This window comes from Pseudorca crassidens, chromosome 19 (genome assembly GCF_039906515.1).
Source record: "Pseudorca crassidens isolate mPseCra1 chromosome 19, mPseCra1.hap1, whole genome shotgun sequence".
In the NCBI taxonomy this organism is placed as follows: Eukaryota; Metazoa; Chordata; class Mammalia; order Artiodactyla; family Delphinidae; genus Pseudorca; species Pseudorca crassidens.
In genome coordinates this window covers 20,380,683-20,408,224 of record NC_090314.1, presented here as the reverse complement: position 1 = coordinate 20,408,224, position 27,542 = coordinate 20,380,683, and the positions used below count along the sequence as shown (strand labels likewise).

Here is a 27,542-nt window from a genome sequence, read left to right as displayed (position 1 = left end):
AAACAAATTTCACTTAAAGACAAATATTCTAAAAATTAAAGAGATGGCAAGATTGAGTTATCCACAGTATATTTCTACCCTTACCAGTTAAAAAGCAAAGGTATAAAAATTCTTTTTCTTTCTTACATTCTCTTTCCAGTCAAATATTACTGTATTGTTAGTTATTCAACCAGTAGAGAAAGCAAAACCAATCATTTGGAAAAGATACTCTTTCCCAAGAAACATATATTCTTGCAGCAAAAATCTTCATAATCCCTTAATTCACTCTGTCTACATCTGCTTGAGGTCAGAAGAGGCTGGAGAAAAAGTGATATCGGTACATACTAAGCACATTACAGACTTTCCTGTGCAACTTCAATTTAACTCACAGTAAACTGATATTGCAAGCAAACAATATGTTTTTCTAGATATGCTATGAAAGATGGATACAAAGTTAAAAAACAAATGGCTGATGTCTACCCTTCAGAAGCCCAACAGTGGCCTGGCATTTATTCCAGAGCGTGTCCTTTGCTCCTCTCAAAGTACCCTCATTCAGCCTTTACAAGTGCTAGTTATTATCATATGGACTCAGAGCAGGATCTTCTTTATGTACCAGCATATGTGCACCATTCCATGACTGTGTCCTATTCTTTTTTTGTACCCTCATAGACCTTGCATATCATAGGTGTTCAGAAAACTTAGTGAAAATTTTGAGCTTGAAAAAATTTATCATAGATATCACAATCATGTCATAAAAATAGGGCATTTTAGGGACTTCCCTGGTGGTGCAGTGGTTAAGACTCCACGCTCCCAACGCAGGGGGCCAGGGTTCAATCCCTGGTCTGGGAACTAGATCCCACATGCATGCCACAACTAAGAGTTCACATGCCACAACTAAGGAGCCTGCAAGCCACAACTAAGACCCAACGCAACCAAATAAATAATTTTTTTTTTTTTAAATAGGGCATTTTAACACCACAAGGAAAGAGGTGTAATCTTAAAAATATTTAGGGCTTCCCTAGTGGCGCAGTGGTTGAGAGTCCGCCTGCCGATGCAGGGGACACGGGTTCGTGCCCCAGTCCGGGAAGATCCCATATGCCGCGGAGCCTGTGCGTCCAGAGCCTGCGCTCCGCAACGGGAGAGGCCACAACAGTGAGAGGCCCACGTACCACAAAAAAAAAAAAAAAAAAAAAATTTAAATATCACTAAAAGTGGGATAACCAGTCGTTACGTATCTCTTGGCATGTATGCCAGCACCAAAATGGAAATGAATCTAATCAACCCCACAGATCTAACTGCCAGTTTATAAGAAATACAAGGAAGAGGAATGTGTTAACTGATACCATGAAGATATAATCAGCCAACTCTAGAATGTGAGAAATTTTATGACAAATGACCCATGTTCTTCAACAAATAAATGACATGAAAAGAAAGAGAGAGGGAGCTGTTAGATTAAAAGAAACTTAAGTGACATTAATCAAATGTAAACTGTGAACCTTGTTTGGATCCTGATTTGAACAAACCATTTGAAACAGAAAACTGAAATTAAACTACATATTACATCAAATTAAGGTATATAGTTAATTTTGTTAGGTCTGATTATGATATAGTGGTTATGCTTTTAAAAAAGTCCTTATCAGTTAGAGCTACATATTGAAATATATATACATGAGTAAAATTATGTGATGGTCCTGAGATTTGTTTTAAAACATAAAGTCCAAGAAAAATGAAAAAGGCATGTATATATATAGGAAAAGATTAAAAATGAATGGCAAAATTCTAATTATTGGGACTTCACTGGTGGCGCAGTGGTTAAGAATCAGCCTGCCAATGCAGGGGACATCGGTTTGAGCCCTGATCGGGGAAGATCCCACATGCCACGGAGCAACTAAGCCCGTTCGCCACAACTACTGAGCCTTCGCTCTAGAGCCTGTGAGCCACAACTACTGAAGCCCATGGGCCTAGAGCCCGTGCTCCACAACAAGAGAAGCCACCACAATGAGAAGCCCGTGCACCATGATGAAGAGTAGCCCCTACGCACCGCAACTAGAGAAAGCCTGCATGCAGCAACGAAGACCCAATGCAGCCAAAAATAAATAAATAAAATAAATAAATTTATTTTTTAAAAATGCTAATTATTAAAATTCTTGTCTTAGATTTTAAGTTTTTAAACATTACAACTTCAGGAAAATAATTTACTTACTTGGTGACTTGCTTATGTTGTAGCTATTAAAAAAACAGGGTTTTTGTGAGTTTACACCTTGCTTGTCTACTTGATGGGACTGAGTAGCTTCCTTCAGCTGAGACAGAATTTGTCTACCACTGCGCTGAGAAGAGGCATTCACTTCAAATATCTAAAAGAATATATGAAAAAATGGCAGAATGGTTGATGTTTCCTTTTGTTTCAAGGGTAATTATTACATTAATATTTGTCCACTAACCTTAAATCCAAGCTCCTGAGCACAAGCATATACCGCAGCAGTTTTCCCCACTCCTGTTGGCCCTGTTATAAGAACAGTATTGCAAAGACGATTCTCTTCTTCATCATCTGAACTGCCTTTAAAGTCTATGCCGTCCAATGGATCTGAAAAATCATTCAAATGCACATAAAACAATTGCTTAGGCATCAGTTCTGTCTCACCAAACCCAATGACCAAATCCCACAAACTTCTTGCCAATAAATGTTGGAAATTCAACGTACAAAAACTAAAAAACCAAATATAAAATATCAAACAAGCAGTTTTATAAAAATTTTCAGCTAATCTAATTCTAAAAATGTTCAGTGAAATGGAAAAAAAGACTCAAAATACCTTCCTGTTTCTCATCTCTTTTTCCCTTCAAATTCTGTCCTTCTTCCAATTCAGCTCTTCTTTTCCAGTCTTTCAACCAACTACCATAAGAAAATGTATGTTAATAAAAAAATTCACAGAATATAGATAGCTCTTAGATGATACGTTAAAATGATTGTCGGGGGAAGTGATGGTATATTGTTAGTTTTTAAGAACTCCATAACATTTTTGAATCAACTACATAGTAGAATAATTTTACATGGACATGAATATTTTAAAATGAAGTAATTTTTGCCTAAATACTCAAGACAATATGTGCAAGGATATTCACTGCAACACTGTTTATATTAGCCTCCAAAAGGAAAAACCTAAAAATACATCAGTAACGGAAAAGATACCTTATGGTATGTATGCTCACATAAGAAATCAGTACAGAGAAACTATGAAGAACTGAATAGACTGTATGGTGACGTGAAAGATGTCTAATATATTGATACAATCCTAAGTATGAGCAGAAAGATTAAGTTCTAGTCTGGAGCTAGACTGAGTTTACATTCCAGCTCCACCACTTTCTAGCTGTGTGACCTTGGACAAATAACTCAACCTCTCTGGGCCACATTCCTCATGAGAACAGTATTTACCCTCATAGGATTGTTCTAAGGAGCAAATGAGCTAAGCATGATCAAGTGCTTAGAACACTGCCAATCTCAAAGGTTTTATTATTATGAGTCCCAATTCCTTGTATGAAATCCTTTGGGCCAGCTGAGTTTTAGAATTCAGGATTTTTCAGATATTAGAAATGTAATTTGGAACATATACTACATAAAACATAATACCCCTAGTGGGTCTGTGGCAGTACATCCATAATCACTGAATATTTCTAGTTAAAAAAATATGAACTCCTACTAAGTGGGGCTGATAAAGACTATAATAAACTTTATGTATATAATAAAGTTAATAAACTTTAAATTTCCAGAACTCTTTGGAGGTGGGAATTATAGACAAAGGATTATTACCTTAATTAGTAGTAATATGATCCTATTTGTTAGGAAGAAAGGAGCAAATATATGCATTAAAAGTTTTCTGGAAGGTTTTACAAGACAATTTTAATAGTCATTTACCTCTAGGGAGTAGAAACAGGAGAAAAGAGGTACATTTACTTTTCACTGAAAATTCTTCTTCCTTTTTCTTTTTTTTTAAGATTTTATCTTGTGATGTATTACTTTATAATTTCTAGATTTTAGCACAAATAAAATAAATACTAAAACTAGATTCAAAAACTATTTCTCAATTCCTTTACAAATTTTACCAACCTATGTAACTTTCTAATAGCTAGCTCATTGCCTATGAGTTCACCGGAGTTCTGAGGTTGATACTTTTCTGTCCAAAGCATGTCTTCAGTTCCAGAATCTAAAGCAAAAAATATATATTAAAGTATTTTGTTTCTTGGCATAAACATATATTCTTAGGCATTTACATTATTGTTTCATGTAACAATAAGTATTTGTGCAAATATTTTTATTTACAAATTGCCAAAAAGGCAATTTCAAAACTTAACATTACATTTAAAAATTTTCACATCAAAACCCTTCCCTCTTAAAAGCTAACCACCATAAAGTCTTATGACAGTAAGATTTAAAAGTATACATTAAAAATTTTAATAATCACTCAAGAAACACAAAGTATGAAAAATAATTTGTACTGTAAGAAATAATCTAAAGAACAAATGCAGCATAATTTTCATGGAGCCTCTTCTTGACAACTAAAAAGATACATTAAAACATTCTAGGAGGTCAGCCTGAGTAAACGGAGAGATGCTACCCTCCCAATTGAGAAGAGTTAGGAAGATGCCAGTCCCCTCCAAATTAATCTACGTTGTGGTATGCATCTCCCTCTCTTTTTTTTTTTTTGGCCGCACCACCTGGCATTAATCTACATTCTAATGCAAAATCAAAACCCCAGTGGAATTTGTGGGGTAAGGGAATCTATAGTTTATTTAGTGGAGTCAATGCATGAAAATAGTTTTAAAAAATGACAGATGGATGGATCTAGAGATTGTCATACTGAGGGAAGTAAGTCAGACACAGAAAGATAAATATCATATGATACTGCTTATATGTAGAATCTAAAATAAAGGGTACAAATGAACTTATTTACAAAACAGAGGTAGAGTCACAGATGTAGAAAACAAACTTATGGTTACCAGGGGTAAGGACAGGGAGGGATAAATTGGGAGATTGGGATTGACATATACACACTACCACATATAAAATAGATAACTAATAAGAACCTACTGTATAGCACAGGGAACTCTACTCAATACTGTGTAATGGCCTATCTGGGAAAAGAATCTAAAAAAAGAGTGGATATAGGTATATGTATAACTGATTCACTTTGCTGTACACCTGAAACTAACACAACATTGTAAATCAACCAGGCTCCAAGAAAAATTTTAAAAAGGGCTTCCCTGGTGGTGTAGTGGTTAAGAATCTGCCTGCCAATGCAGGGGACAGGGGTTTGATCCCTGGCCGGGGAAGATCCCATATGCCGCGGAGCAAGTAAGCCTGGCCACCCAACTACTGAGTCTGCGCTCTAGAGCCACAACTACTGAAGCCCGTGTGCCTAGAGCCTGTGCTCCACAGCAAGAGAAGCCACCGCAATGAGAAGCCCATGCACCACAACAAGGAGTAGCCCCCGCTCACCGCAACTAGAGAAAGCCTGTGCTCAGCAACGAAGACCCAACACAGCCAAAAATAAAAACAAATAAATTAATTAATTTTAAAAAATTAAAAAAATTTTTCTTTAATATAGAGGGGCTTCCCTGGTGGCGCAGTGGTTAAGAATCCACCTGCCAATGCAGGAGACACGGGTTCGAGCCCTGGTCTGGGAAGATCCCACATGCTGCAGAGCAAATAAGCCTGTGTGCCACAACTACTGAGCCTGCGCTCTAGAGCCCGTGAGCCACAACTACTGAGCCTGTGCCACAACTACTGAAGCCTGTGCGCCTAGAGCCCATGCTCCACAACAAGAGAAGCCACCGCAAAAAGAAGCCTGTGCACCACAACGAAGGGTAGTCTCCGCTCGCCCCAACTAGAGAAAGCCCACGCACAGCAACGAAGACCCAACGCAGCCAAAAATAAATAATTTTTAAAAAATACAGAGACTTGCTGTACAAATTATCAAAACATAATCTAAATGGATGCATTAATTCAATAGAATGTTTCAGAAAAGCTACGTAACCAAATGGGAATATGTCAAAAATATGTGAAACAGGTGTAAAATAATAGGTAGAGTGTGATTCCAGGTTGTTGTTGGTTTTTTTTTTTTTGTGGTACGCGGGCCTCTCACTGCTGTGGCCTCTCCCGTTGTGGAGCACAGGCTTCGGACGCGCAGGCTCAGCGGCCATGGCTCACGGGCCCAGCCGCTCCGCAGCATGTGGGATCCTGCCGGACTGGGGCACGAACCCGCATCCCCTGCATCGGCAGGCAGACTCTAACCACTGTGCCACCAGGGAAGCCCCCTGTTTTTTTTGTTTGTTTGTTTTTTTAATTTATTTGGCTGCACCGGGTCTTAGTTGCAGCACTCAGGATCTTCGTTGCCGTGTGCGAGATCTTCATTGCGGCATGTGGGATCTTTTTTGTAGTTGCAGCATGCAGGATCTTTAGTTGGGGCATGCGGGATTTTTAGTTGAGGCATGCGGGATCTTTAGTTGCAGAAGGCAGGATCTAGTTCCCTGACCAGAGACTGAACCCGGGCCCCCTGCATTGCGAGCGTGGAGTCTTAACCACTGGACCACCAGGGAAGTCTCCAGGTTTTTAAAAAAGCATATGTATTTAGGGAAGCACAGAAAAATCAAAGACCAAACAGCAATCTGTTAAACGTGGTTATCTGGAAGACTCTAATCAGTGAGGCTTCCACTTCTTATTTTGTTTGAATGTTACAGTGAGCATATATTAAGAGACAGGGGAAAAATGAGAAGTTAAAAACAAACAAAAAAACCTCTAGGACCAGAGGGAGAAAGTCTAATTTACCCGGAATAGAAGATACTTCTGATGTAGACGTGTCACCATCTATTATCAGAATATCAGAATCTTCTACGGCTTCTGTTTCCACTTTACACCTTGTACTCAAAGCTGTTCGTTTCTTCCTGGATGTTTTAGGAAATAAACCTTCGGAAGAATCTAGCTTTATCCCACTGGAGTTGTTTCTTTTGTCAAGTTCTTCTAGTTTTCCACTTATCTTTTTTGGACTTTCTGAATACTCATTTGGTTTCTTTCTTTTGGATTTATGATTTTCCATTTCCACTCGTTTCCTTTTGGTTTCTTTTCGACTGACGTCGGGCTCTAGTTTTGGACTTTCTATTTGGGGAATTATTGAAATGCATGTGCTTATTAATCAACAAAAAACAAATTTTAATACCCAATAATCTTAATACCACTTCAAAATATCCAATAGCCTTATCTATAAAGTGAAAACACAAGAATCAAATGTGGCATACTGAAAGCAAGCTGGATAACTTGTTATTTAGATTGCCTTTTGTACGGGCTATATAAACTACCTCATCTAAGGCTTTCCTTAAATAAATTATTAGTATTTTAACATAATTAAAGCTGTCTTTGTGTTGCCAACTCTGGAAGCTGTCAGGGGCTAACACTGTATCACACAAGTTGCTTTACTTTAATTGAACCGTTCTCCCTATCAACCATAAGTAATGTTCTCTCGGTGGTGACCACTTCCAAGAGTCAATGGCTAAGCTTAGTGTTTTCAAAACTGAAATGTTAACAGAAATAATAATTATCACTAACCTTGTTTACGATGACACTTGGAAAGTACCTGGGGCTCAGTTCGCTTTTTTAGAAGCAAAGGGAAGTATTTCCTCAAAGAAAACTCGGGATTTGACCACCTAATTTCCTCCAGCAAAAGATTTCGTACTTCTTCAGTCAAATCCTTCCTTCTCCCAACAAACTGCAATAAAGAATAAAATGCTCAATTAAACCCACATTGTCCATTAATATTAATCAGAATACTACCAACTACTTTCTGTCTATAAGTCTATGTCATTGTAGGATTAGCTTTAGTCACTAAATACAATCTTGATGGCAAAGCTGCATTTGCACAGCTTTAGAAGGACTTGGTTCATGTTTTTTTTTAAATATTTATTTGTTTATTTATTTGGTTGCACCAGGTCTTAGTTGCTGCAGGAGGGCTCCTTAGTTGCGGCTCGAGGGCTCCTTAGTTGTGGCATGTGAACTCTTAGCTGCAGCATGCATGTGGGATCCAGTTTCCTGACCAGGGATCGAACCCAGGCCCCCTGCATTGGAAGCACGGAGTCTTATCCACTGTGCCACCAGGGAAGTTCCTTAGTTCATATTTTTATTGTTCTTTCTTTTCAACTAATTGTATTTTACTCATTTATGAGATTATAATTCTGACTGATAAAGCATCTAAATGTGCTATGTAATCTAATATTCTTTTAAAACTGGCTATCATTAATTCCTAGTATGTTTTTAAAGCTCTAGGACTATTTAAAACAGATATGTACTTCAACTGGGATTTGTTTTTTAAAATTGGACTCTAGGAAGAGATGAATTTTAGGCCACAACAGTAAACATCCAAAATTTTTTCCCTCTGAAAGATATGAAGGAAACTGCCTACAATGGATGACCACTCTCATACTTACCACAACAGCAGAAGTATTACTTTTTGAATTTGAATTCAATGTTGAAAATTCACCAAGAGCCATGACACATTTTGAGAGATCTATTACTTTAGTATTCAGTTCTTTAAGTTGAGTTAAGAGAGGACAAGTGGGTGGCTTCAAATGCCACAAATGGCACCCTAAAGAAAAACAGAAAAATTATGTTAATTACCTTCATTCATATCCTTATCCACTTATCAAATACCAACTAAATAAACATGAGAAGACTTGACAACAACTACACAGTTAACACAAATGTACCAAAACTCAAATGAGTATACAGGAAACAATACCCTCACCTCCAACAAATACAATTCATAAAAATTACCCAGTCTTCCCTCCCAATTGTTAAAAATAAGCAAATATTAGCATATTTTCTTTCCTTTTTAAATCAACCTTGCTAATCAGGTTAAAAATTTCAGGGGCAGTTAGCATCCTGAAATCCAAATTCTGTTACTAGGTGAGCGTGGGCATGATCCTAAGGAAAAGCATAACTAACTTCTATAATTGAACATACTATTAGAAAATGCTCTATAAAACTGAACTAGGGACTTCCCTGGTGGTCTAGTGGTTAAGAATCCACCTTCCAATGCAGGGGATGCAGGTTCGATCCCTGGTCGGGGAACTAAGATCCCACATGCTGCGGGGCAAGTAAGCCCACGCACCACAACTACTGAGCTCGCACGCCTCAACTAGAGAGTCTGCATGCACAAACTACAGAGCCCACACACTCGGGAGCCCACTGCACCACAACTACAGAGCCCATGTGCTCTGGAGCCCACGCGCCACAACTAGAGGGAAGCCCACGCGCCACAACGAAGATCCTGCGTGCCGCAACTAAGACCCGACTCGGCAAAAAAGAAAATGAAATAAATAAATATGTAAAAACAAAAATAAACTAGTAAAAGTAACAAGAAAGCCTTCATCAACAGAATGGCCAGTGAAAGAACTGGGAAAAAAAGAAAAGTGGAATATTACTAGAAAGACTGACTGGGAAGTTCCCCATAAACGAGAGGCTAAACAAAACTCAAAAACTACCAAGGTCATGGGCTCTCCTAGTGGCGCAGTGGTTGAGAATCTGCCTGCTAATGCAGGGGACACAGGTTTGAGCCCTGGTCTGGGAAGATCCCACATGCCACGGAGCAACTAGGCCCGTGAGCCACAACTACTGAGCCTGCGCGTCTGGAGCCTGTGCACCGCAACAAGAGAGGCCGCAATAGTGAGAGGCCCGTGCACCGCGATGAAGCCTGGCCCCCCGCTTGCCACAACTAGAGAAAGCCCTCTCACAGAAACGAAGACCCAACACAGCCAAAAATAAATAAATAAATAAATAAATAAATGTGGGTTTAAAAAAAAACAACTATCAAGGTCAGAAACATAAAAGGAAAAGAAAGGAGAACAGAACATAGTGAACATTTCATGAGTAGAGGGAATAGACCAAACCAAACCACAAAGCCAGCTGAGAAGAATATAACTGTTTTTGTGCTGACAAAAAAACTCTAGGTAGGAACAACAACAAAGTAAAGATAGAACGCTCTGTACATTATCAGTAATTAAAAACTACATAAGTAAACTAGGACTGTGGTTGCCATAGCACTTGGATCCAAAGAGAATTAGCTCAGGATCAAGCTAACACCACCTTACAAGGTTTGGGCAAACAGCTCGCTCTCGTGCACGGTACATGTGAGAAAACAGCGAACTAGAGCAATGGAGCACTGTTGCTCCATTGTTGGTCCAATGGAGCTCCCTGTCACCAATTCCAGGATATAGCCCACAAGATACTTTTGTGGTACTAAACAGCACAAGTTGTTCTGGAAAGGAGGCAAACAGATTTCCCTTGAACAGTGAACAGCAGACTGGACAAAGACAGGGCTGGAGCTCCTCTGAGAAATTCTTAAAGATGATCTGTTCACACACAGGCTATGATTTCAGAAGGGAACTGCCTTCCTTTTAGAACACAGTGCCCATCTGGACAGCATTCACTTAAGGGCCCACACATGTGCCTGCCCTCCCCTGGCATCAGGGGTAAGGGCTGAGGATGCCTTTGGCTTTCTTGCCCCACCCCCTTCCTCAGTCCAAGGCTGAAGAAGAGAGGATAAAACACTAAATTCCCCATAAGAATTATACCTAAACCTTTGTCTCATCTTAAACCAACTTACATAGTTTCATATTACTACTAACATTTAAAAATATTTCATAGTAATAAACTCACCATCATCTTTTTGCTGAACATGAACGACGCTCTGGAAACTGGTACTCACTGCATTGTACACATCTAACGCAGCAGCTTTCTTTGCAATTTGTCGTTTCAACAAATCTGGCAAACCACTCATTAGAAAGTCACGCTTTGCTTTAAACTGCACATCACAAGCCTGAGGCTTCTCAGTTGCATCTTGACTTTTAAGAAAATGATGTAAGAAAAGGAGAGCTAAGGTTATAAACACTTAAAAAAATAAACTAACTATACAATAAATACTTCTTAATTTTATTTGAAAAAATTTAATCAGCTACCTGAGATGTTAGCTGGTCAAATTCTTTTTCTGCTTATCGTAAAAACGAAAGTCTTTCAGTGTTAAAAAAATTTAAATAAAAATAAGTATATACAGAAAATAATGTCTTGAAGGACATCCACCAAAATGTCTGTCTTCCTTTTTTTTTAATTTAAACATACATTTATATTATAATCAGAAAACAAAATCAGTGCCACATTTCTAAAAGTTAATACAAGAACTTCTAAGGTAATATTGTTTCCAATACAATAGCAGGAACCTTAAGGCCCTTATTATTGATGTCTCAGTTTCACCTGGCTTATCTTGTATTGCTAATCATAAGAATCTTGACTTTAGCGGGAAGTTGGTGAAAGGGTAGAGGAGGATGGGATGATGGAGTGGCGGAGGGGAGAGAGAGCATGGTGCTGGTGTGTCACGGCTTATACACCCTTCCTAGCCTGCCATATATAGAGTGAGGACTGTAATATTCTCTGCAAACTGAAATTTGGGTTGGTAATTAAGAAGAGGCTTCAAAAATTTCCATTCCTTTCCCATTTGAGAGAAATGAAGAAAAGATGAGATCTAAAGCCAGACTGAAGAGATTAATCTCAGAAAAGAGGAGGTGTACCTTTTTGACTATTAATTAGAGGGGAGGATGAAAAGATGGGTGAAGTAGCTATATTAGTATGTGCCTATAGCAGAAGGTAAACTTTAAGGAGGGGGTACAAGGTACTAATAAAAAATATACACACATATATTATATACAGTTAGAAATAGTTTTGATGTGTGTGTGTGTGTGTATTTCCTAGCTTTATCTGCTGAGAAAGCCTAGAAGCACTGATACCTCAGGAGCAAAATAAGCACCTCCACTAAAAGGAACCAGGGCTCCTTGCAGAAGAGGCTAATTAAAGAGCTGGGGCAGGGCAAATAAAAGATGAGCCTGGAATATCTTTGTGTTCAAAAAAGTAAGAAATGCTCTATAAATGATGAGTATGTGTCAAAGGGGCATAGAAACCAAGCTGAAGGGCTTCCAATGGCCAAATTAGAATCAATTTGAGCATTAAAATTATTAATGGATTAAAACCCAGAGAATAAAACAGGAATCCATGAGTAAATGGGTAAATACTGGAAACAACCCAAATGGCCACCAATAAAAGAATAAATTGTGGTAAATATATTCGTATAAGGAATACTATTCGGCAATAAAAAAGAACAGACTACTGATATTCTTTGACTGAAAGAAGCCAGAGACAAAAGTGTACCTCCTGTATGATTTCATTTCTATGAAATTCTAGAAAAGGCAAACTAATCTATACCAACAGAAAGCAGATCACAGGTTGCATGGCATTGGGAGTGGAAGCAGGGATGAACTGCAAAGAGGCAAAAGGGAATTTCTGAGAGTGATGAAATGTTCTCTATTGTGGTGGCGATCACACAGGTGTGTACATTTGTTAAACCTCAAACTGTTCACTTAATATGGGTGCATATGATTGTATGTACATTATACCTGAATGAAGTTGATTTTAAAAAATATATGTGTACTGAACAAGAGCAGTTAGGCACAAAACAATATATACAAAGTTTACATGAAGTTCTAAAACAGACAAGACTAACCCATGGCAACCGAAGTCAAACTAACTGATGGTAATAGAAATCAGAAGAGTGGTAACCTTTTGTTGTGGTGGTGATGGTGGTGATACAGGAAAAGAGTAAGTAACCGTTAGGGAGTAAAAGAAAGATGTTATATCTTGACATCTTGATACACTTTGATAAGTGTACTTATCAAAACTGTATACTTAAGATTTGTGCATTTAACAATATGTAGTTATTCCTCAATAAAACTGAAACAGGAAAAAAACCAAATAACCTGAACTCATGTCCCTAAACCTGGTCTTCTTCCATCATGCCATCTACTGGCACAGACCAGAACTTAAGTGTCATCCTTCTACCTTCATCTCTCCCACCCCCAGCCCCCATGTCTAATTAATCATCAAGGGTTCTTAAATTTATCTCCTAAAATCTTTTCATACATCGTCTCCAGCACCTGAGTCCACACCTCCATCATCTCACACCCAAACTCTTGCATCCACTCTAATCCTCTTCCATCCCACTCTCTGTACAAGAGCCAAATTAATCCAGCAGTCAAATTAAACTTTCAAAATCCAAATGTTTATGTCCATACTTCTGTTTAAAACCCTCTGATTGCAGGTTTCCCTGGTGGCACAGTGGTTGCGAATCCGCCTGCCGATGCAGGGGACACGGGTTCGTGCCCCGGTCCGGGAAGATCCCACATGCCACGGAGCGGCTGGGCCCGTGAGCCATGGCCGCTGAGCCTGCGCGTCCGGAGCCTGTGCTCCACAACGGGAGAAGCCACAACAGTGAGAGGCCCCGCATACTGCAAAAAAAAAAAAAGAAAATCCTTGCTTGACCAGACCAAATCAACTAAACAAACTTTTCTTTTCTTTTTTACAATTTTTTTTTTTTTTTTTTTTTTTTTTTGCGGTACGCGGGCCTCTCACTGTTGTGGCCTCTCCCATTGCGGAGCACAGGCTCCGGACGTGCCCGCTCAGCGGCCATGGCTCACGGGCCTAGTCGCTCCGCGGCATGTGGGATCTTCCCGGACCGGGGCACGAACCCGTGTCCCCTGCATCGGCAGGCGGATTCGCAACCACTGTGCCACCAGGGAAGCCCTCAACAAACTTTTAATAGACCTTTGTACCTCTCCTTCTTAGCACACTGCAATTTTTCATTTGTTGGCCCAATTAATGTTTAATCAGAGATTGTCTTTCCTCTAGGGTATAAGCCTCCTGAGGACAGGGAATGTGTCTTATTCCCCATGATATTCCTAGTACCAAAAACAGCACCTGCTACATAGTAGGTATTTAAATATTTACTGAACAAGTTCATAAATCAGCTTTTTGGTTTGCTTGTTTATTTTCCCACTGTTTTGTCTAGAGATGGACACAAAATGTTTGCAAAAGACCAAGATATTCAAATTGCAGTTGTAGCATTGTCAATATTGTCATCTGTAAAAATGGATTTATCAAAGCTTCAAATGATAACTTAAATGCTTTCTCATCAAAGTAAATGAATGCAAAATACATTCCATGAAATATTTTGACATTTTAAAATTTGTATCAGACTGACCTGCTTTCATCAAAACCAAGGACAGGATCAGCTGTTTTCTGAGCCTTTCTAGTAAGAAATAAAGGCGCGACTTTCACTTTTCCTTAGAAAAATAAATGCTTAGGTTAGTATCAAGGTTCATCATCTCCACTTACCTCTAGCTACTTTTAAAACTTAAAAAAAATTTTTTTAATTAAAAAATTTTCTATAATGAGCTGATCTCTCAACTTGGCAAAATCAATATCAGAATCTCTTGGGGAGCTTCTTTTTAAACTACAGATTCCCACAACCCACCTCTGGAGATTCTCAGTCAGTATGTCTAGGGAAGGACCTAAGGATTTAAAAATTTTTTTAATTTACCAGATGATTTTGATAATCAGTCAGCTTTGGGAACCACTAAGTTAACTGAGGCTAGATAGATACAAAGAAATGCAATCACTTAAAATACACTCAGTTACCTTTTGTAAAACTCTTCACTACATTATAACTTTACTCACTTATTAAAATAGAAATATCTAATATAATTAAAAGGTTATATTTTATAAGACAAGAGATTAAATCAAAATGAGATAAAGTTAAAATTCAGAACAATATAATCCCCCCAAAACATTCTAATGTTCATCATCAAGTTATCAAATCTGATTACCAGGGACATTTTTAGGAGTCTTGTTAAGTTTTTTTCCTAACACATCATTCAGACACTGAAGTTTCTTCTGATTTTTCTCAGGATGCTTTAAAGGAGTAGGACTTGAACCTGTTATTACAGAGTCCTAAGACAGAATAAGAAAAAAAATTTTAATAACATACAATTAATGTTATTAAAATTTCAAAAGGATTACAGTGCTAGAAGCCATGACAAGATAATCACATTAGCAACTCCATACATCTCCCTGTCAGAAACTAACACAGAAAACACAGGATATGAATGGCAATAGTCTGTGCTTATATCATACAAGTTCACGTGATCAAAGAGTGGATTGATTATGACCATGGGTTTTCTTTTTTAAAGAAGCAACGAACAGATTATATTGCAGATAAAAGAATCAATACAACCAAGCTATAAAAATTATGGCTATTCCCTTTCAGAACTATACATCCTAGATATGTATTAGATGTAGTCTGGTAAGTTCTCATGTGGTCAGCATACATCTATTGAGCATCTACTATGTGTTAGGCAATACAGCAGGCACTGGGAACGCACACAAAAATGAAACTCTAGAGTTGGTGTCAAGTTTCCACCAGGGTTTAGGGGACAGAGGGAGAGCTAATCTATGAGTAAATCGTTTAACTAGTGAGCTTCCCTGGTGGTGCAGTGGTTAAGAATCTGCCTGCCAATGAAGGGGACACAGGTTCAATCCCTGGTCCAGTAAGATCCCACATGGCCGCAGAGCAGCTAAGCCCGTGCACCACAACTACTGAGCCTGTGCTCTAGAGCCCACGAGCCGCAACTGCTGAGCCCACATGCCACAACTACTGAAGCCCGCATGCCTAGAGCCTCTGCTCCGCAACAAGAGAAGTCACCGCAATGAGAAACCCGTGCACCGCAACGAAGAGTAGCCCCCACTCACCACAACTAAAGAAAGCCCGTGCGCAGCATCGAAGACCCGAAACAACCAAAGATAAATGAATAAATAAATTTATTTTAAAACATAGTTTAACTAGTTATAATACAGTATAGTGAAAGTAATACTGACTAAATACAAAAAAAAAAACCCATGAAAGTAAATTAAAGTACATATAGGGAAGGAAACTATTTGTCTTGAAGGCATCAGCAAAGCTTTCAAGAGTAGGTAGTCGATTATTCACAGCATTTTTCATAGCCGAAAAGTGGAAGCAACCCAAATGTCCATCAATTGATGAATGGGTAAATGAAATGTGGTATTTCCATATAATGGGGTGTTATTTGGTAATAAAAAGAAACAAAATACTGATTCTACAACATGGAAGAACCTTTAAAACATTATGCTAAATGACAGAAGCCAGATACAAAGGACACATATGGTAGGATACCATTTATATTAAATGTCCAGAATAGGCAAATCTATAGAGACAGAAAGTAGATTAGTGTTTGGCTAGGGCTGGGGGAGGGGAGATAGGAAGGTGACAGCTAAGGAGAACGAGGGTTCTTTTGGGGGTAATGAAATATTCTAAAATTGACTGTGGTGATGAATGCACAACTCTGTGAATGAATGCACACTCTTTAAAAGTGACTGAATTGCACACTTTAAATAAATCATGTTATTATATTTTTTTAAAAAAGAGAGAGAGATGGTGGCATAATTTAGCATGATCTTAAACTCTGAGTAGGAATTCCTCAGGTGGAAGAGAGTACCTAATATACATTTTACGCTGAAACTACAAACTGAAAAAAGTAAAAATTGCAGCCTTTCAGGCAAAATGAATAATTTAGTATGACGGAGCAAAAAGAGTGTGTTTTAGGAAGGGGGGTTGTTTTGAGGAAAAGGAGGAGCTAGTTCAGCCTAAGAAGGATCTTGAATGACTTGATAAGGATTCAGAGTGTATTCTGTAGGCAAAAGAGAGCCAAAGCCTTCGAAAAGAGAATGGAAAATGATATTTTTTCTACAACCTCAGGGCTTCCTACAATTCTACCTTATAATTTTATAACAGTTTCCTTCTCCCATTTCAAACAGAAGAACAGAACAGAATTTATATCAATAAATATTTGTAATACTTACTTCTGTTTCTGACTTTTCAGGGAGCGTCTGATGTCTGGACGAACGCCTTAAAGGTGTCACTATTTCTTCAGTAGCTTTTGACCTACTAATGTGTAAAGCTTTTGCTTTTTCAATCAATTGTTTTGCTTTGGATACATTTTTTGAAGCACTGCTTACCTAAACACAAATGTGAAATAATAATTTAGGTTACTGGCAAATATTTTATATTTAATAATAGAAAAAAATAGAAAAGGCAAACCTTTAAAGACAGTAAAAAGATCAGTAGTTGCCAGGGAAAAAGGGACGAATAGGCAGAGCACAGAGGATTTTTAAGGCAGTGAAACTACTCTGTATGGTACTATAATGGTGGATACATGTCATTTTTACATTTGTCTAAACCCACAGAATGTACAATACCAAGAGTGAACCTTAATTTAAACTACAGACACTGGGTGATAATGATGTGTCAATGTAAGTTCATCAATTATAACAAATGTACTATTTTGATATTGATTATGGGGAGGCTATGCATGTGTGACAGCACTGGGTATATGGGAAATCTATACCTTTTGCTCAATTTTGCTGTGAACCTAAAACTGCTCTAAAAAAATGAAGTCCACTAAGTACATATATAATAGAAAAATATAATCACAGATCACACTAAATAAAAGACAAAAAAAATGGTTATTCAAATCTTACCAAGGAAATGAAATTAAAATGTGTCTAATTATACTTGGTTTGCCTTTATTGCTTGCTTGAAATCTATTCAGATAAATATAATTACATTTGTGAAAAATACCCAAAAAGATATCCATATTAAATGTCTGTATATAAAACCTTTTTTAAAAATAGATGTCTGGCGGGCTTCCCTGGTGGCGCAGTGGTTGGGAGTCCGCCTGCCGATGCAGGGGGCACGGGTTTGTGTCCGGTCCGGGAGGATCCCGCGTGCCGCGGAGCGGCTGGGCCCGTGAGCCGTCGCCGCTGAGCCTGCGCTCCGCAACGGGAGAGGCCGCAAGAGTGAGAGGCCCGCATACCGCGGAAAAAAAAAGATGTCTGTGGACTTCCCCGGTGGTCCAGTGGTTAAGACTCTGTGCTTCCAGTGCAGGGGCCATGGGTTCAATCCCTAGTCAGGGAAATTCCACATGCTGCGTGGTGCAGCCAAAACAAACAAATAGATGTCTGTACAGATAAGAATTACTGGTTATTTCCCCATTATCTTCATGGCACCTATTCTTTGATTTTAGTCACTTTTAGGCTGAGTCCTTTGAAGAGAGGTTGAAAAGGTAGTAGGTATGGAAAAGAGCACTGATAAGAATAAAGTCTGGCCTTCAGGCCTGGCTCTGCCACTGATGTACTAAGCGATCTTGTGCATTTAAATATTATCTTCCAGATAATGTATTTTCCATATTCTGAGTTCTACAGGTTTTTACATTTGAATTAAAAACACATAGCAAGCAAAGAGCGCAGGGTTTGGAAGATGGCGGACGACGTGGACCAGCAACAAACTACCAACACTGTAGAAGAGCCTCTGGATCTCTTCAGGCTCAGTCTGGATGAACGAATCTATGTGAAAATGAGAAACGACAGAGAGCTTCGAGGCAGGTTACATGCTTATGATCAGCATTTAAATATGATATTGGGAGATGTGGAAGAAACTGTGACCACTATAGAAATTGATGAAGAAACATATGAAGAGATATATAAATCAACCAAACGGAATATCCTGATGCTCTTTGTCCGGGGAGACGGTGTTGTGCTAGTTGCCCCACCATTGAGAGTTGGTTGAAACAAAGAATTTATCCTGTGTGGAAAATAGGAGATTTTGTATGATTGCCTCTTTAAATGTAGAAGATATTCAAAAGAGAAACCGGCGTATGTTTTGATTTTAAGAAATAACCAAGAATTCTTCAACTTCTGAAATAAGTTGATTTGTAGATAACTCACAAATTCTTAAGCTAAATGGCATTTTTATTTTTCTCCAACCCTTCCAATAAATGTGATCACCAAGATGCAAAAAAAAAAAACCCAAAAGAAAACACATAGCAAGCAAGCTGCAAAATAGCTCACATTATATGATCCCTTTTAAAAATGACATATAAATATTTAAGGATAGGAAAAAGTCTGGACAGATGAACTTGTAACTATTAAAAGTGGGTTCCCCCTGGGGACCTCCCTGGTGGCACAGTGCTTAAGAATCCGCCTGCTAATGCAGGGGACACGGGTTCAATCCCTGGTCCGGGAAGATCCCACATGCCGTGGAGCAACTATGCCCATGCGCCACAACTACTGAGCCTGCACTCTAGAGCCTGCGTGCCACAATCACTAAAGCCGGAACACCTAGAGCCCATGCTCTGCAACAAGAGAAGCCATCGCAATGAGAAGCCCGCACACTGCAATGAAGAGTAGACCCTGCTCGCCACAACTAGAGAAAGCCCACGCACAGCAACGAAGACCCAAGGCAGTCAAATAAATAAATTAATTAAATAAAATCCAAATAAATAAATAATATAAGCAGCATTTAAAAGTTCAGTAGAATCTTTCTAAAAAGTAAGAGAGATAGCAATTAAGAAAAAAAAAGTGGGTTCCCCCTAAACAGTAGGAGAGAGAAAATTTTAAGTTTTCACTTTTAAATTTATATACTACTGTGTCTTTTAAACAAATGTTTGCCGTTTTTAAAAAGTTAAAAAAAAATTTTTTTTGACTGTGCCTTGTGACATGCAGGATCTTAGTTCCCACACCAGGGATCGAACCTGTGCCCTCTGCAGTGGAAGCGCGGAGTCCTAACCACTGGATCCCCAGGGAATTCCAAAAACTTTTAAAATGTTTTTTAAAAACATTAAAAAGAATAGGCACGGAAAAAAATATTTTTTAAATTAAAACTAAAATATAAAAAAAGAATAGATATGGATATTCAGAACATACATAAGGAGGTTAGGAATGTTAAGGATCTGCTTTATAGTAGTAGAGTGACAGATTTTTGTTGTTCTGCTAGCAAAATTTTTTTTTTCTTTTTCATAAGTTTATTTGATTGATTGATTTTTGGCTGGGTTGGATCTTCGTTGCGGTGCACGGGCTTCTCATTGTGGTGGCTTCTCTTGTTGCACAGCACAGGCTCTAGGTGTGTGGGCTCAGTAGTTGTGGCTCGCAGGCTCTAGAGCACAGGCTCTGTAGTTGTGGCGCACGGGCTTAGTTGCTCCACGGCATGAGGAATCTTCCCGGACCAGGGCTCGAACCCGTGTCCCCTGCATTGGCAGGTGGATTCTTAACCACTGCGCCACCAGGGAAGTCCCTAGCAAAATTTTTGACAGGCTGATGAACCTTAGGATAAGTTAGCATTCAAAATAATCCAGCTAAATTTAAATTAACGACTCAATCATTGAAACAGTTAAGAAAAACAGGGCTTCCCTGGTGGCGCAGTGGTTGAGAGTCCTCCTGCCGATGCAGGGGACATGGTTTCGTGCCCCGGTCCGGGAAGGTCCCACATGCCGCGGAGCGGCTGGGCCCGTGAGCCGTGGCCGCTGAGCCTGCGCTCCGCAACGGGAGAGGCCACAACAGTGAGAGGACCGTGTACCAAAAAAAAAAAAAGACATGTTTTAGTGAATGTGTGAAAAAAAAATCCACATGCATTTTGGCATGTAGTTCTGCTATTACCTGAAATCTGTTTCTTTTTCCCTAATAGTTATTTTTCTGATAAAAGTTTTTAAAAGTTCATGTTTATAGAAAAACAAAAAACAGAAAAATGAAGAAAATCAAAATCAACCATAGTCCTATCATCTCAAAAACCAGTCATTTCCAACACCCTCCTTTCTGACCTAGCTGCCTGTCCTCCCAGCTCACACTTGGTTACTCCTGACTAAAACAGGAACTTCCGTCCTGACAGCTCTCTACTTTCTCCTTATTTATCAGCCCCTGGTACCCCTTTTCCCTGTCCCCAGCTTAAATTCCATCATATATCATGTCAACTCTCAAAAATATTTTCACCTCCTTTGGCGCCACTGTCCTTCAAAACAGGGTTAAATATTTACTTTATAAGATTAATGATAAGAGTACCAAGCATAGTACCTAGAGTGAGATAAGAAGCCCCCCCCCCACCCCGATGCGGTGGGGGGGGAAGAGAGCTGTTAAATAAAAACAAAAGAGATACCAACTTTCTGTGGCAGTGGCTTTCACCCAAGGATTATATCAGAACCACCCTGGTGGCTTTTTCAACACACACACACACACACATTTGTACCTACTCACCCAGGAGAGAATCCAATTCTCTCATCATAAGGGATAAGCAGTTTACTTTACAAAAGCAGCTAAACTATTCTTATACATACAACCTCTCCCTTTAGGAAAATTGTTTTCAACTGGGGGTGATTTTTCCCTCCAGGGGATATTTAGCAATGACTGGAGATATTTTGATTATCATAGCTAGGGCAGCTGGGGTGCTATTGGCATCTCACGGGTAGAGGCCAGGATTACTGCGAAACATCCTATAACGTACAAGACAGTTCCCCACAACAAAGAATTATCCAGCGCACAATGTCAACAGTAGCAGGGTTGAGAGACCCCACTTGTTAGCCTCTAATCTATAAAAATAAACCAAAAATTCAATCATGCTTATTTCCATAAGCAGCCTTAGGGAAAAAGATTGGAATATAACTGTCACTAAGAAAACTTTTTCTAAGTAAACGATACTGTCTTTATCAATTGCTTTCATCTCACAATAAGATATGTTGATCTCTTAATAAGCTAACTAGAGGAATAAAATAACAGCAAAAAATAATATAGGGTTATAGTTAACATAACCAATCTATGAAATATGTGAATCTTCTTTTGGCGTATCACTTCCAATAGTAATAGTTATTGTTTTACAAAACAGAATACCACTTACAGGACACCCTAATATTTCAATTACCTTTCTAGTCTGAGACTCAAAATCTTCATCAGCTGCTTCAGATTTCTTAGACCTTTTCTTAGATTTTTTCTTAGATTTTTTGGGAGTACTAATTCTGGTGAATTTCATTCTGAAAAAAACCCAAAAAGATATTCACAAACATTTATGTGATTATAATGTGTAAGAATTTCAATTAAATATAGAAAGGAACCAACTAGGGCTCTAATTTCTGGACAGTTCTGAATCAGAAAACGAAAAAAGACACCCCCCCATCAGTTTCAAACTGATTCAAAAGTAAGCCAAACTCAATGTTAAACTCTTAGAAAATATAAAGTTTCATTTTATAAATCATAAGCTTTCCAGAAAATTAGCCCCTAGGATTAGCCAGAACCAACATGCAAGTATATGTTGAGTTGGCCAAAAAGTTCATTCGGATTTCCCGAGGCATCTTACGGAAAAACCTGAGCAAACTTTCTGGCCAACACAATACCTCACAGTATATGGCTCAGCTTACCTAAAAATGTTCTATGATTTATTTTTAATCTTATGTTTGTTAAATGCACAGAATTCATATTTGGAGGATATTTCTCCAGGAATTAACAACTATGATAAATAGGAGTTTAAAACTCATCTAAAATACGGCTAGAATTCTTCTGAAATCATGCCTGAGTTTAAATTAAATATGGAAAATAAGCAACATTTTTGAAACCCTGTTTTCTTTTTCTTATAAATCAGCTGTGTTCTAGAAAAAAAAACAATTCTTCAGTGCTTGACATACTTTCCTTCACATCTAATAATACATGCAGAATATTTAGAACTTGAGAACAAAACAAAACTTTACCTAATAGGACTCTCTGAATCAGAGGATACTGTTATTAATTCCGCTGTATATAAGCTACGCTTCCCTGATAAGTTCGCTGCTTTTGGAGTGGAAGCTTTTACTGGACTATCGTCTTGTGCGTCTTCAGAATCAGTAGCTCTAATGATTACTGTAGCAGGTGTGCTGCTACTTCTTACAGATCTTCTGCTTGGTTTCAGTGTAGAAACAAATACCAAGCTGTCTTCAGTCTCAGTTTTAGAGTGTATAACCTTATCCTTAACTGGTATGCCGGTTTTTCTTGAAGACTTATTGTTACACGGAGAGGAAATTTTTAGAGGGTCATCATCTGCTGCACCTTCACAAACAAGGTTTTTGCTGTTAAGTAATGTGCTGTTTTTGAAAACTTCTGTTTTCTTTTGTCTTAAACTCATTCTAAGCCTGTTTTGATTTTGTTTCTCTTTAAAGGAAAAAGTTGATTCTTTCTCTTGAGGATTTCTCTCTCTATTTTCACCTGGAATAGCACCAGTATCTAAGATTTTTTTATTCTTTTTCTTCAGTTTTTTACTTTTCTCCTTAGGAAAACCTCCTTTATCAGCATGTGTCTGTGAATTGCCATTATTTGAAATCATTTGGATATTAGGAATTTCCATGATTTTTTTAGAATTATTGTCTCTTCCTTCCTCATTTAAAGATTTTTCATTGAGCTCTTTCTGCTTATCAGAAGACTTTTTGACTCCATTTTTAAGTGCATCTGATGTTGGCTGCCTAAATGCTTTCATAAACTGCTGTCTTTCTTCTAGAGTGCATTTTGGTTTCACAGCTTCAGAACTTCCAGCTTCCAACACTGCCAATTCTAGTTCTTCCTCATGTATAACGACATTAGATTTTCTTTTCTGACTCGTCTGTTCATTCTCAGGATCAGACAGACTATTTTCCATTTCCACCTGCTTTTGTTTCAAGAAAATTGAGGGTATTTTCCCTGTCTTTTTTGGGGGGATGGGGTGAACTTGTGCAAGAACAGTGACTGTCTTAAAGCGGACCTGTTGGGAAATTTCATAGGTTTCTGGGTCAGTCATACAACCACTTTTGACTGCATCGTCAACAGTTTCAGAAGGAATACAAACAGACACTGTAGAGTCTGGTGCCTGTTCCACTTTACTTTCGTTGTGACTTTTTAAAAATTCCTCATATGAGACAGTTATTGTACTATCATTTAACTGGGCTGTTTTAGTTATATTATCTCTAGATTCTGCATCATTTGCAGTATTTTCCATTTCATTAGTTAGGGAAGGCATTATCTGTTTACTCTCATTACCATGTCTTTTAAGGAGATTTAGTTCCTCTGCTAAGGGTAAACTTTCAGATAGATCTATTACCTCTCTGTGCTTCCTTTTCCTCAATTTTCTGCGATCATTTTTTGAGGGACCTTGTTTAGGACTTATTTTCTTAGAACTTTTCTTGGAGGTCATAGTGCTTGATTGTTTTTTGGTATCTTGAATACTTTCTGCAAGTACCTTGACATGTTTCTTGTAGAGTAAAGCAGAAGTACTACTTCCCACAAAATTGTTACTTAAACTGGAGTCTTCCTTGCTATCATCACTGTTAATTTCAATTGCAGATTCATTTTCAGTTTTAATATGACTTAGTTGATGAGATAAATTAAGTCTCTTTCCTCTCTTCTTATTCTCTGTATTTGAGGACATTTCCAAAGGTGTTTTACAGTCTTTGTCACTGTCAGCAGGCAATGGTGTGGATGATTTTATCTTGTACTTTTTTGCTGTCTGAGTTTTCTCATTTGTGGGTAAAGTCTTTCTAAAATAATCCAGAATATTACTGGATTTTGGTGGAGAGAAAACCCTGTCTGCAGTCTTCCCCATTGGTGATAAATATTTAGTGATTGTTTTGCAAGTTCTGTCATCATCTTTCCTTCGCTTCTTGCTTGCCTATCAATTTAAAAGAAGAAAAACACTTATTTCAAGCAACATAAATTTTAAACATGGATCTATTATTTTATGTAATGCAATAAAAAAAGGAAGGCTCCCTTAGTTGATAAACATTACATATTAGGAAGAAAAAGAGCTTTAAAGTTAAACCTACATTCAAATCTCAATGTCACATCAAGTTATACAATTATAATTTGTGTACTTTATACATTATACGTCAATAAAAAGTTTCAAGGCCCCCTATGCTTGTGTACAAATGTGTTAATTACTGTTGGCCTCTGTTTACTCTATAACCTTTGAATAGTACCACCCACCCCACAGAATTTGTAATGAACATATTACATACATGTGAAGTCTGATGCATGCTAGGAACTCTATAAATATTATTTCCATTCCCTTTATACTGTTTTAGTTAAAAATAAACAAATTATTCTAACTATTTCCAAGAAACAGGTACATGGTGAACAAGTCTAGGATCTCAAAATTTACTAATTAAGTGAAAATTATAGTGGACATTTACTACAAATAAAACAAGACTTTTCAGTGTTTTAGTATGCTATTAAGAGTTACCGCCTGCCTCTTATACTATTTAGTACCCTTAAAAAAAAGCTCCAGCAACTTTATTTTTAACTTCCCTCAGTTCACTTGTTAGAAAAAACTTGCCAGAACAACAAGAAAACCTTTTTGTTTTTTTTGAAGATAAGTAACAAAGGAATTATAAGTCTAGAAAATTAAAATGGATTATAAGGCTATCATGATTAAAAGCATAGCACTGATGCATGAATAGGCAGGCAACTTAATAGAACTGATTAGAAAACCAGAAAGAGACATAAGTGTGTATTTAAGAATTTGGTATATTATAATAGTAGCACTCAAGTTAGTGGGCAAAGAAGTAGTTAATAAATAGTACGGGGACAAATTTTAACCCTCTGGATAAATATGAGACAAAATAAATTACAGACAGATTAAAATTTTACATCTTAAAATGAAATGATAAATGTACTAGAAGAAAATGCTAATGAGTTGTTAGTATTATTATTATCGTGAGCTCGTATCAGAGGCACAATACCATAGGCTCTGGAGTCAGGCAGATCTAAGCTCAAGTGCTGGCTCTGACATCTACTAGTGTGGGACCTTAAGCAAATTACTGTTAATTTTCTAACTTACTTTTTCTAACCTAACTTACTTTTAATTACTTCTTAACCTTCTCTCATCTGTAGAATACAGATAAAAACACCTCATCACAGGGCTGATATTAAGTAAAATAATGTGTATAAGGTCCTTACCCTTAAAATACTAAACAGTAAGTATCATTACTGTGAAATAGCCCTGTAAGCAGGGCACCAAAAGCAGAGCGTGTAATGAAAAGACTGGAAAACTGAGCAAACAAAAAGCAAGAACTGTGTAATTCAAGTATCAAAAGTCCTTCTTCACACCTGAGACAAGCAGAGCAACTGCCTTTTCAGCAAAGAAGTATCAGCATAACATCTATTAGCAAGCAGACAAAAGTACTCAATTCTAAAAAGTAAGAGTCTCAGCGAAATAAGTGAATATACATCCTGACTCACTTCGAAGACATCTGTTTGCATACTTCAGTTAGAATGCGAGCTTGAAAGGTGTAAAAATATAACAACCGTCTACTTTTAGATGCTACTCCACTACTTCATGGCATTAGAATCTCTTAACAACAACTGCTTAGTACATTTCACTGAAATTTGATGAACACAGGAGAATAACAGCATGCCAAGCTGGGACTTCTAACTGCAGTATCTTAAGCCCTACCTAGAACAATGAGATAGTGATTTTTAAATGACGTATCTTTTTTGATTCCTGTAGTGACAATCTAAGCGGTATTCCTAGAGCAGGTGATTGGGTGGACAGGTAGAACTTAAAGATTCTTTTCAACGCTAAAGTTCTATGATTCCTTATCATGAACCCTAGACTTGACCCTGGGATCCTCCGTAACATTTCACAAGTCCAAAACATCAAGTTCCAGAAACATTTCAGGATCTGGTAACTAGTCCTTTACTAGGCATCTTAAGGTCCCCGCAAACATCTCACAATCCCAATGTTTCTAGGGACCTATCACGTCTTTAAGAAACGACACACCCCAGCAATTGTTCCACAGAATGTCAGACTCTGGGGCGTCACCAGATCCCTCCTTCCCCCTCATAGATCCTAAGTCGGGATTACCTTTCCCCCACACCCAACATTCGGAGATATTCAAACTCACCTCATTCCCGTAGTCTTTCACCGGAGGGGGAGCAGCTGCCGCCGCCATGGCCAAGACCCCCACCATGCTCCTTGCTTCCCGGAATCCCGGTTCCTAGGACCTTCCGCGGCCCGGCCCGGCCTGTCGGGAGGCCATGGAGGCGGCCGGCTCCAGCAGGAGCGAGGAGCTGGGCCGCGGGGTCCGCCTCGGACTCCCCCGCGCCCACTGCCCGGGGTGGTCGCAGAGGCTGGGCCCAGCTCAACCAAGTAGAACGCGGGAAGAGGCGGTGAGAAAGCGCGGGCAGCGAAGACCCTCGGGCGCGGTCGGTGAGCGCGGGGTGCCCCTGAGGCCGCCGCTCCAGTTCTGAGTGATAGGGACTGGGGATCCCGCGGGGAAAGCAGGCCGAACACAGATCCTACCCGCGGGATTCGGAGGGAGTTCTTGTCAATTGGGTTTTCGCGCCGTCCAGAGTGCAGGGGGCGGAGTTTAGATTGCTTCCGGAGGCTGCGCGGACAGTGAGCCGAGAGGGCCAAAATGCTTCTTCGGCAAGACTGCAGGAGGTGGGATTGCTTTACCGTGAATCTAAAAGTAGCGAGGACTTCGGAGATTCAAACTTCTTACGCCCAGTTTCACTGATGAGGATATGATTTGACTAAGTCCGTTGGTGGCAGAATTAGAACCCCATACTTTTGACGCCCCAGACTAGCCCCTATTTAAAAGTGGAAATTCGAAAAATACAGAAAAGGGAATAACAATTGATTACACTCCCACACGGAATAAAATGTTATTTTGGCAAGCGTCCTACCTAGAGATACGCCCACTTGGGGTCCGAGATTTCGACTTTTTACCCCTAATTGAGGTCAGGAGGCATTTCTTCCCGTGGATTTCGTCCTCGCGAGCAGCTAGGAGCCCAAGGTCGTCGCCTCAGT

At 38.7% G+C, this 27,542-nt stretch overlaps 1 protein-coding gene and 1 pseudogene across 2 annotated transcripts in view; one reads left to right on the top strand and one right to left on the bottom strand.

Moving 5' to 3' along the window:
- Positions 1 to 27,302, bottom strand: part of ATAD5 (ATPase family AAA domain containing 5) — a 37,709-nt gene extending 10,407 nt beyond the window's left edge. The window contains exons 1-14 of one of the 2 annotated variants that reach the window (XM_067715820.1): positions 26,635 to 27,302; positions 22,480 to 24,401; positions 21,660 to 21,768; positions 16,778 to 16,933; positions 14,728 to 14,851; positions 14,103 to 14,184; positions 10,679 to 10,863; positions 8,449 to 8,606; positions 7,574 to 7,733; positions 6,800 to 7,126; positions 4,082 to 4,178; positions 2,790 to 2,869; positions 2,421 to 2,563; positions 2,183 to 2,333 (exon numbers count right to left, since the gene is read on the bottom strand). In XM_067715820.1, coding sequence (XP_067571921.1) covers positions 2,183 to 2,333; positions 2,421 to 2,563; positions 2,790 to 2,869; positions 4,082 to 4,178; positions 6,800 to 7,126; positions 7,574 to 7,733; positions 8,449 to 8,606; positions 10,679 to 10,863; positions 14,103 to 14,184; positions 14,728 to 14,851; positions 16,778 to 16,933; positions 21,660 to 21,768; positions 22,480 to 24,401; positions 26,635 to 26,700 — 3,760 coding nt within the window. In that variant the 5' untranslated portion in view covers positions 26,701 to 27,302. The remainder of the gene's footprint in view (positions 1 to 2,182; positions 2,334 to 2,420; positions 2,564 to 2,789; positions 2,870 to 4,081; positions 4,179 to 6,799; positions 7,127 to 7,573; positions 7,734 to 8,448; positions 8,607 to 10,678; positions 10,864 to 14,102; positions 14,185 to 14,727; positions 14,852 to 16,777; positions 16,934 to 21,659; positions 21,769 to 22,479; positions 24,402 to 26,634) is intronic. The other variant, XM_067715819.1, reaches the window with a different exon arrangement.
- Positions 18,200 to 18,766, top strand: LOC137211591 (U6 snRNA-associated Sm-like protein LSm3 pseudogene; annotated as a pseudogene).
- Positions 27,303 to 27,542: the final 240 nt, after the last annotated feature.